The sequence below is a fragment of the Anguilla anguilla genome, chromosome 7 (genome assembly GCF_013347855.1).
Source record: "Anguilla anguilla isolate fAngAng1 chromosome 7, fAngAng1.pri, whole genome shotgun sequence".
In the NCBI taxonomy this organism is placed as follows: domain Eukaryota; kingdom Metazoa; phylum Chordata; class Actinopteri; order Anguilliformes; family Anguillidae; genus Anguilla; species Anguilla anguilla.
Window position 1 is genome coordinate 53,136,496 of NC_049207.1, and position 11,085 is coordinate 53,147,580.

Consider the following 11,085-nt stretch of genomic DNA (forward strand, 5'->3'; position numbering starts at 1 on the left):
GATTTTATGTCGCATGCTCCATGCGATCTTGCACTTTTCAGATTAGTCATTTATAAAAGCTAGAAAGTATCACCATGGTGGTCTGATCACAGATACAGCACAGTGCCATACACACAATGTGCTTTGGCTGTTTAAACTTGCAGTCTTGCTGGTTGAACTCATCCAAGGTTTATACAGTGCTTAGAACTAATGAATTATAGAGGGGGATTGGAAACATATTTTAAATAAATTTTATCCACAGCATTTCTGTTAGGGTTGAAATATTTTTTTTTAAAAGATGTGATTTCAGGTGCTTCAGTATCCACGAAAAGCTGGTAGAACCTTACAGGAAACATGCCATAGAACTAGAGAGTCCCAAGCTTCAGAAGGTCCAAGCAAAATTCAGTCCATATGACCCAATATTTAAAGTCCTGTTACAAATGGAGAGGTCTGCTGAAATGGCCATTTGGACCACTTCCCTGATATGATGAGTTGTTTTGATTCACTGGGGTTTTTGCTCGGTTTTCTCAATTTCACAGTGCCCGACCTCTCATAAATCACTGGTAATAGATCTAGTGAGTTTATTTCTCGCACCATTTCCTGTTATCATTGCTCTGTTTCACTGATTCAAGCCAATTTGTGCCGTTACTCCTAAGCCACACAGAAAAAAAAAATCTCTCACATGTTACAAACCACCGGTTAAATTCCCCACTGATTTCACTTCTACTGTTTGTTACGCTGTCGTTTTCGTTCAAATAAGACATTCATAACCTCCCGCGGCGATTAAAGAGCTATTCTCCAGTAGTCATACCGGTGAAGTCCATTGCAATGCGCAAAAAAAAAAGAAGAAAAAAAATCTGAGCAAAGAAACTGGAATTTATCGTATAAACAATTACGAGGCAACTGGAACAGGGCCAGTGAGATTAGCAAATAAAAGGTCTGTAAATCACTTGAGGATGTGTTTAGTTTTTTTTTTTTTGGGGGGGGGGGGGTGTTGGATGGTGACAGGTGCAGAGAAGCAGCCTTCTGATTGGCTGTGGCTCATCTCCGCTCCAGCCTGATCCAGATGCCCTTCTCCGGGCGCAGGACGAGCCCCCCCAGGGGTCGCAGGTCGTCCCGCGTCTGGCAGGACCGCACGGCGAAGCGACGCAGCAGCCACGCCAGCACCACCTTCTCCTCCATCAGAGCGAAGCGTTGCCCTGCAGCCCGGAGCACACAAGCGTGAGAGAAATGCATTCCCATACACATTAAGCACACCTATACAGAGACACAAATGCATTCAGACAGACTTAGATACACACACACACACACACACACACACTCATAGGACACACAAGCGTATAGTCACACCGGTATACACAAATTCATGCACAGACCAGCAAACGGCCATAGCTCCCAGCTCATTCACCTACAACTATGAACAGGCTGCCATGTTTCATGAATAAACTCCTTTCGGAATTTTCCTTCATTCTTAAAGCACAAGACAGTGCACAGAATAACAAAGATAGCAGTACGATAAAGAAGCATTTTCACTCTCAGTCTCTCATCATAGGCTCTCCTCTGTGTACAGAGGACCATTTAGCCCTGCAAAAGTAGTCTGAGAACAGCGATCTGTCACAGTCTGTGGGAGGAGACAGCCCAGACGAGTGGGTCTGCACCCTCCCGCGGGAGATTAAAGCTCTCTTTTTGCGCGGAGACAACCCTTAATGGATGATGGATTCTGGAGGCAGGCCGGCCATTCAGAAACACCATTAGAATGAACCGGAGGATGACAGCCACGATATCAGAACAAATGCCTGCCACACTGCAAAGAAACCCCCGGAGAGAGATTGTGACTGGTCCCTGGTCCTAGATTTTGTCTTCAAAGCCTTTTTCCAGTCTTGTTCCTCTCTTTTTTACTTTTTCATGTTTAATGCTACACGTTGCAGGTCCTGAGCCATGTTTCTGGGAATCTTCAGATGTGCCACGCTGTCTGTACACATTTCCTATATGCATTTAGGCATTTAGGAGACACTTTTATCCAGAGGGTTCAAGACAGACTACTTCAGGATATCAGGACTATTCGCATTGGTCTAGTATGGCCAGAAAAAGTCTGGCAATGCAATTGTTACATGAGCAAATCTATAATTTAAGTGGTCAGCTCAGAAGGCATTAACATTAACCCTGGCCCTCTCTAATACAACTTAATATTGGACCGTTGAGTGCTTACAAGGGAAGGCTACTGCACCAAATATAAAAGAACAACTTATACATCCATGCATTTTAAATTTGTTCGTTTCAACATACTGTAATATATCTGTGTGTATATATATATATATACTGCTTCACACCAACGGTGAGGTTTTGACAAAGAATGAGAACCCCGTTCAGAAAGATAAGTGAGGTGGTAACCTCGCAAAAACCCGAACGTACCGATGCAGTTCCTCACTCCGCCAGAGAACGGAATGAAGGCGAACGGATTCCGCCCCTCGGAATTCTCGGGCGAGAAGCGTTCCGGCCGGAAGTCCTCCGGGTCGGGGAAGTGCCGCGGGTCCCGGTGCAAGGCGTACGGTATGATCACCGCGTTGACCCCTTCGGGAACTTTGAAACCGTCTGCAGAAGGGAAAAATTGTTCAGATTCAGATGACGCCTCATAAAAACTGTACGGTCATAAAAAGGGTACAGAATGTGTGCTATGCAACGTTTTGGCTGGCAGGATGTGTGCAGTTTTGTCGCTGGAGGTCTGAGGTGTGCTTTTCTGTTTCACATACATTTAACCATTTATCAGCTAAGAAATAAACTACTGGATTCCAAATCAACACAGAATACACAGAATATTGCTTCAGTAAATATCCATCTGTATAAATGTAAATATAAATGTAAATGCTACTGCATGTAAAAAGTTGTGTGAGTCGCTCTGGATAAGAGCGTCCTCTAAACGCCTGTAATGTAATGTAATATGTAATGTAATGTAATGTGTAATGATCTCCTCCACTTTCCACGGCTCTCCAACCAGTAGGTGGCGCTGCGACGGTCTGGCGCCACCTACTGATGACACAGTCCTCGCAGATGCGCCGCGCGAACAGCGGCACGGCGGGATAGAGGCGCAGGCTCTCCTTGACGACGCACTCCAGGTAGCGCAGCCTCCTCAGGTCGTCCGTGGTTACCGGCCGGTCCGACGACCCTGAGACCAGGGAGCGAAGGGGCGAAACGGTCACTCCGGGCTCGGAGACTGAGGGGCTCGTTCCAAGCGCTTATTTTATCCGTCCGCGTCTCCTCGACCAACCCGGAAATTGACCGAGGTCCGCCACGCCATCTTTAAGGGCATTCAAACCCGTTAGATACCCCTTGAAGGAGCTAGGAGTGAGGAGAGCTAGGAGGCTTTAGAGCGAGGAAACACGAGTGCGTCCTTTGCGGAAGTTTTTTTTTTTTTGGAACGCGTGACATATAAAAGATGCCACATCTGACGGATCTGTAATTGACGTGGCTCCAAACTGACGCTCGACTGAACGTTCTATTTGAGGGGAGCTAAGGAAGCGAGGAAAGGATGCGAGGAAAGGGTTAGGGTTAGGGTTAGGGTTAGGATGCGGGGAGGTAAAATAAGTGATTGGAGAGAGCCAGGTGGGAATTTCGGATTACCAAACACCTCCTGGAGCTCCTGCTGGACCTTTCTCTGTTCCTCCGGGTGAGAGCCCAGCAGGTACAGGGTCCAGTTCAGGGAGGCGGCTGTAGTGTCATGACCCTGACAGAGGACATAAAGGGACATTCAACTACCATCATCCCAACAGCTGGCTTCTTCTGAATGCTCTCTGTCTACACTGTAAAAGGCTCAACATGAAATAACTCAGGTAGATTATACTTTACTCAGATAGAGTACATGTTTTCATAATTGGACAGTCATGAACTCTATTTGAATTGAGTTAACACAGAACAGTGGGATATTTTGGGGACAGGCATAAGATTTTTTTTTTTTTTTGATACGGATATCTTGGTGAGACATGATATACTGAATACTGATTTTTCACGTGTGACAGAGTCTGCTTGCCTGGCTTCAATGAGACTGGAAAAAGTGATTTAGATGATTTCCTGTCACTAGGCAGACCCTTTATATACGTGTAACGATATTAGCATGAATCTTCTAAATGTTCTTCTGTGAGCCAGAGCAGTTTGTAACTGTATTCTGTATTATTGTGATATTAATCCATCAATCTCATGATTTAAAAAAAGATCACCATTTATACTAGTTTTTCGGGTTTATATTTTAGAATATATGTGTAAAAGTTTTAGTAAAATGCGTTCACTTTTAGCCTACAGGATCATCTTCCTCTCAGAGGCTGTCACTTTTGTGCAATGACATTCATACATACACAGCAGGGTTTACTTATTAAATATTCTCATGGGAGATGAACAGGGGAGTTCATGAAACATTTTATAAAACGTTGCACGTAGTGGGGCAGGGAGATCATCTCAGGGGTCACATGAGTCATCTCTTAATGGCTGCTGGGGCAGTACAGGGCAGTTTGCTTGAGCAAAAATTATCTTTGGAAGACGGAGTCAGTTTGGGGACCGTGAAATGGTTCAATTGCAAATGATCAGATTCTTACTCGTTTATTACAAGCAAGTATGAAACCTTAATTACTACTTCATTACTACATTCCTTTGGCAGACACTTTTATCAAAAGCGATGTACCATAAGTGCATGCCGAAGGAGGTACAAATGAGAGGGCTGAGATCTGCCACTGGCCATTTTGCTTTTACCTCGAACATGAACGTGTCCACCTCCTCCTGAATATCCCTGTGGCTGAGAGCACGTCCTTCCTCGTCCGTGCTCTTCAAAAGCATGTCCAAGAAGGCCCTCCTCTTCCTCGGGCCTTCCTCAGGCTCGCGGTCCGAGTCAACATGCCTCACAGATTCCGCTCTCTCTCTGATTACCTGCATGGTTGAAGAATTCAACCAATGAGAAGATTGTTAGGCACATGCTCAGTTTTTGGTCTGTTGCCATGGAATTGGGATAGGCACGTCAATGATTGTGTTGCCCTTGCTCTACATCGGCGAACAATGATTGCAGAGATGATTCGAGGAGATCAGGTGGCTTTGAAAATAAGTAATTTGGGAAACAATGACAGGGTTAAATAAACATAGGGATATGGGAAATATGGATGGAAATGTGTCTCATGCACATGGAATCTCTATAAGTGATACGAAGATGGATGCCAATGGACATTCCAGAGTGGGATCAAACGTTGTCTGTCAAGAGTTGAATTAACACTGGAAGTGTTACTATGTATTTTAAGCCTCTCTGGTCATTTCATTACATTTTGTCCTTTTTTAATCATCGCTGCAGACTCTTGCTCATAACTGGCTAATGCCGTAGTTGGTGCAGACTCAAACTAGAGCTGCTGAGAGAAAGTATATTAATTACAGACTGTGTTACTTCATATGTCTCATAAATTATCACCAGCAGATGCTCTGTCCCATAAAACGCCCATTACCATGAGAGGGCTATTATTAGCAGCGTTAACAGAATACAGAGTTGTGAAAATTCCAGGAAATTCAGGCCAGAGAGGATTCGACAGGTTTAACATCGATGGATTATTACTTGGCAACGCCATAACAGCTGTACATAGCACAATCAGAAGAAACGGTTCCGAGAGACTTCTCTGTGTCTCCATAGAGGAACCCTATCTAGCTCAAGGGTTCTAAGTTGGGCAAAATGGTTCACGCTTTTTACACCAACCATAGAGGGTTCCATAAAGAACTAAAAATGGTTCCCCCAATTGAGACAAACCATAAAAACCCTTTTTTCTGAGAGTACATGCAAATGCTTCAAACTGTAGTTAAATGAGGATACAGTGGTCACTAATGGGAGATCTTCCTTCTTGTGCCGGAAGACCTACTTTGTTTACTTACACTTTCAGTGAAGGAGTGAAGGATCTTCAGCCTTCTGTTGTGCTCTCTTCCTTCTCCAAGAAAATAGTAGATAAAATCTGGCCAATACCACGGTGTCCTCTGTCTACGAGAAATGATATCACTCATCCTGCAAGAAATCATGAACAGTACAATTGGCTCTAGGACTGTTCAGGGATGGGAGGTGTTTCAGCTTCCCAGGGTGATCGCAAATCTTCCTGTTTAGCTGATGGGACAGCCTTACAGTTGTGACTGAGCATTTCAAATTTGGGGGAAGAAAAGTAAAAATAAGGGGGATAAAACTATAAAACAAAAGTCTAAATTTGTAAAAACAAATATGATGTTTAAATAAATATATTTGATGTATGTTCTACTGGCATTGATGTCACACAAAAACACAACTTTACCGCAATATCATTTTGAAATAGGTCTATGTTTGGGCATTCAAAATGTCACTTACTTGTAAACACTTTGAACATACTCTGAGTCAGAGTTATTCTGTGCATAGATTTTCTTACCCATAGCAGTTTCTGAAAGATAAAAACAGGCATTTGTTATATCACGCAAGGGAAACTGCACATTAATACAGAATCTCATCATGATGTTCTTTCTGCATAGATGGAGTCCAACTCATCACCTGGCTTTATTTTTATGAACCCTTTTGTTTGTCCTTTATCTAGAAATCAAAATGAAAATGAATCAAATTACTCAGCCAATGTGCCAATTTCAAGCATTCAAGATTGATTTTCTTTTTCTCTCACTGCTTTTCCCCACACTAGATAAAAGGGTTCATAACAAGACTGCCATCAAACTTAGGAACAGAGGTACGAAGTAGGCCTATAATCATCTTGCACTTTTCAAATATTTATGAAAACGAGCTTTTCTGGTCTGACTGGAAATTAAAGGTTTCACAGTACGCGGTCTGCCACACCTCATAATTGGATCATAACACCTGGAAGGCACCGTTCCCCTTTAAATGGTGGACTTATTAAATACTTTTCATCTGTATGCGTCGATGTACTGACCGCAGATGATGTCCAGCGCGCAGAGCGTGATGAAGCTAAAGCAGTTAAACAGTCCTCCCCCCGCCCTCTTCTCCAGTTTCTCGGTCAGAACCTCCGCCTGCTCGTTCATCACCTCCAGGAAGTCGGTCAGTATGGAAAAGTGAAAAGTCGGGGTCAGCATCTTCCGCCGTCTGCGCCATTTGTCACCTGTACTACATCCGCGGAGATAAAAAAAAGAGACGAGGCGAGCACGTTAAAATGTGATTCATGAGAAACTGCAGTAAAACGTCCAGTGTAAATTCAACTCTATCAGAGTTAATTTAACACAGAACATGCATAACATATGCCAGGAAAGATTATAAAAGATTGTCAGATTGTTACTCCATTGCACACGTTTCTGTGTCTGAAAAGACTAATGTTTCACAGCAGCAAATTTTATTTATCAAGATTTGTATTCATCTAACGATTCATTATATTAACGTGTAAGTTTCTAGTCTTTTTTTTTTTTCAATGATACTGACTCAGTGGAGAGGGATTTATTAAACTGGTGGATGTATACTGAACCTCTGAATCGATTAACAGATATCATTGAGTCTCTTTGCTTCCTCAAAAGTAATTCAGTTACCTTCTCTAGAGTGCTCCATAATTGAATGTTATGAAATTTGATTTGTTTTCAGCGTATAATTCTTTGATCTTCCTCCGTTAAAGGTCGGGACAATTTTGATAAATACCCCAGGGTTCAGATGGGAAAACCAAGCTACTTTCTTCATTTCTTTCTGAAATTAAATCTAAATGTGCAACTACTCACCAACCATACAATCAGTGTATTTGCTATTCCACTAATTTACCAATGAACTGTGCAATGCAGATTAATTTAAAATGGAAGCACCAAGGTGTGCAAAGGTTTGGATTTATGAAGGTATCGATTTGCTGAACTCCCAACTCCAGATGTGATGGTTTTTTATATAACAGTTCTTACCATTGCATGCTGCTGTATATGTGGAGTGAATAAAATATGTGAAACAAACCTAGTCAGAAGACCGGTTCCAAGCCAGGGGTACAGGAATCTGTAGGCATATGATTTATCCAAGTGCTTAGGGTTGTTCAGCACCATCTAGGGAGCAAAATATCACTGCACTCTTTGCAACCACGTCTGATAAAAAAAAATACAGGCTGCATTTACATGTTCTTAATTATCATTTCACACTATTACACCACTAACACATGTTGATATCATCAGATTGACTAACATCTACGCATCTACTAACATCTTTTTTTTAAGTTTTTTTTTTTTTTTAGTTTTTCCAAAAGGAAATGCATTTTATAATACTTCTCAACTACTACTATTGTTATTAGCATCAGACTGTTAATAGCCATTTTGAAGTCTGGCAAAGGACATTGCTCTTAACCTGTTCAGACCCTTTACCCATACACATACAGTATGCTCAGCTGCGTCCATTCTCTCATGTTAGTGCAGACAAACATATTTTAACTAGAGTTTTCCAGAAAGTGAAACAGTAAGACGTTATGTGTAGTTCTTGCTCCAAGGAGGTGCGTTACCTCGATAGTCTCTGCGTGAAATAAGACAATGAACGGCACAGGGCCTACCCACAGCTTCAGCAAGGGCAAGTGCCGGAACTCGTTCGTTCCCTCTATGATCTGGCTGAAGAAATCTACGGAAAAACAACGACCAAAAAACAAACAGACCAGTGGATCAGCTGTTAAACACCATTTCCACAGTCGGAAAATGGACGTGAAAAATACACACCTCACAGGAAGTGGCACCCTGATAAGTCTATGTCATGTGATCATTTTATTATTAAGTTTTTAGAGCCAATGCCATTGCACATTAAGCATGGAGCATAATCACACAAACTGAGATATACAGGCCAATGACTTCACAGTAGCATTCACAAGTTCAGTGAAACTACTAATGCAACAGACATGGTGAAACATTCGATGAACCAGACTGGCATTGCTTACCTCCGGCATTAGCTTTAAACTGCAGGGCATGGCCTATGATAGGGTAAGCACCAGCAACTCCAGGAATTGGCTTCATCTCGTACCATTTACGTACGTACCCGCTGAGCAGCTGGTATGTGGTGTAAGTCAGAAAAGCAAGGAAAATGGCTACCGCAGTTAGCCAAAGTATGTGCACCCATAATGTGATCGCCATCTCTGTGAGGTGTTGACAGGAGCTGTTATTTGTGCTTCGCAGTCTGAGTCTTTTTATTTTTCTCTCTGTCAAAAAAACCCAGTTTACTTAAACTTTAGACTGACCTTCTACCCAGCATCCTCTTTCTGTTAAACAGCAACTAGTGTGCACAAGCCCAGGCCGTGGGTTCCTAAAAGTCCATTTTAGCTGTGTTGTGTGTGTTTTCTGGTAGAAAAATGCAAGCGTGTGATTGGCTGAAACGCAGAACGAGTAGATGCACCTGGACAGGGAGCCCTCAGCCAGTCGGTGAGGGGAAGACAGAGGGCATTTGTTCACGGGCATGTCAGACCATCTCTGCCACAAACTGGAAGGATCGTGCGAAGGTGTGTAATTGCTTCCAACTGACTGTTCAGTGGGGATTGCTGTTCATTTTAAAATAATTTCAACTGGACCGAAGTCTTGTTGCGTGATATTGCCTTTTTCTGAGTTCCGATCATTCAGAATGGTGAAACGGAACAGCAAGCCAAATATCTGAAATGATGAGTTCAGACTCCATATTAATCACAAAAAAAAATTCGGCCCCACGTTCCAGAGCGGGACCAAATGTTATCTGTGAAGAGTAGGGGTCTGGCCGACTGACATGACATCAATGTAGCACAACTGCCTTTGCTTGGTCCTTTACAGACATAACCGCCGTGCTGCAGTTTTGGTGATGTCTCTCCAGGCCCTCCGCTAGGTAGTTTGGTTTTGTGTTCCAGGTTTGTTTTCACCGTTCTTTGCTTCAGACTCACCCCGGTAAACTGTGAATGCATCCATTTCTTTGTCATATTTAGCATTTATGCATCTCACATGTTGGCCACACCCACCACCACATAATATTAATGCACGTTAATTACGATGGTTCAAAAGCCAATGTTACGGGAAAATGTCTAATCTGACTTACTAATGTGAATGAAATGATTTTCGTGTTCTATTTCACTGCATCATTTGAAGTTAATTATAAATTAATGCGTAGATAAGCAATGTCTTATGCAATCAATCCTTTATTGGTGGCAGAAAAAATACAAAGCATACAATAAATAAATCCATACACACTCCTAAATGCTTGAAACTGTTCTCATAATACAAAATAATTTTTGGCATTTTACACAGAATAAATGCAATTTTTATTATTTCAATAAAAAAAATGAGTCAGTCATGAATATTGAAACTGTAAATGTCATGTTTACAGCATTCTCCACTTTTGATTCCCATTTTCCCATCTTTAAAAGCTCACAGCACCTTTAATTTAATTTCACGAAGAACCTTGCTCGTGGGTGTAAAATTCTGGTAATGAATATGCTTGGCATGTCACATTATGAAAGGAGTATTTTCAGTAATAAAACGAGCATAGTTAAAATGAGATAAAATGTCTGCCCTTCTGCATTAGGATGGAAAGGTCTTTATGCAAACAGTATCTGGAGTGCAGGCAGATTTCAATAAAAAGTTGTTAAATGGGAGGACACTCAGCATAGTTACTAAATGGTTTACATTTAATTACATACCTCAACCAGCTGTGTTTTCATTAGTTTTTTTAAATAGCAAAACAGGTATAAATATATAAATATATATATCTGATGTCCCTTGTTTAATTATTTTTGCTGTAATTTTTAATTTAGGCTACTTACAATGAGATTCATGGATTTCCATACAGCCAATGCCTGTGATGAACTACGATTTTTTTAGGATGTTTTGAGAATCTAGGGGAAAAATCGTATTTTTAAACCACTGAGGATGAAGAACTGTGATTAGGCACTTTCAAAAGTAATTAAATTGTGCAAATAAAATTGCACACCAGCTTTTAGGACACAACACTCAGAACTGAGAAAGTCTGCCCAAATAAGTATTGCACAAGAGCACCAAAGGTATCGAATGTTGTATGAATGTTGTCAAATATGTGCACTTCCATACATTCTGCAACTGGGAAAGTTCACGGGTTTTTGTTTTTTCAGGTTTTCTAACAGGTTGTGCCTCAGCTGCCTGCTACACCCTTTCAGTGGTATCTGTAGTAGGTCATGTTTG

General features: G+C 41.7%; 1 protein-coding gene across 2 annotated transcripts; it reads right to left on the reverse strand.

Annotated features, from left to right (window-relative positions):
* Nucleotides 1-205: 205 nt before the first annotated feature.
* LOC118231082 (cytochrome P450 4V2) lies at nucleotides 206-9,202 on the reverse strand. Of its 2 annotated transcripts, XM_035424552.1 has the most exons (11): nucleotides 8,853-9,199; nucleotides 8,430-8,542; nucleotides 7,898-7,983; nucleotides 6,891-7,081; nucleotides 6,326-6,395; nucleotides 5,869-5,995; nucleotides 4,717-4,890; nucleotides 3,598-3,700; nucleotides 3,008-3,142; nucleotides 2,392-2,571; nucleotides 206-1,178 (listed from the first exon to the last, which is right to left on the reverse strand). In XM_035424552.1, the coding sequence occupies exons 1-11, from the start codon at nucleotides 9,043-9,045 to the stop codon at nucleotides 1,021-1,023; spliced, it is 1,530 nt and encodes a 509-aa protein (XP_035280443.1). In that variant the 5' UTR covers nucleotides 9,046-9,199; the 3' UTR covers nucleotides 206-1,020. The 2 variants fall into 2 exon arrangements, with proteins under 2 accessions (XP_035280443.1, XP_035280444.1); XM_035424553.1 differs by lacking the exon at nucleotides 3,008-3,142 and having other exon boundaries at nucleotides 8,853-9,202.
* Between the last annotated feature and the right edge of the window lie 1,883 nt (nucleotides 9,203-11,085).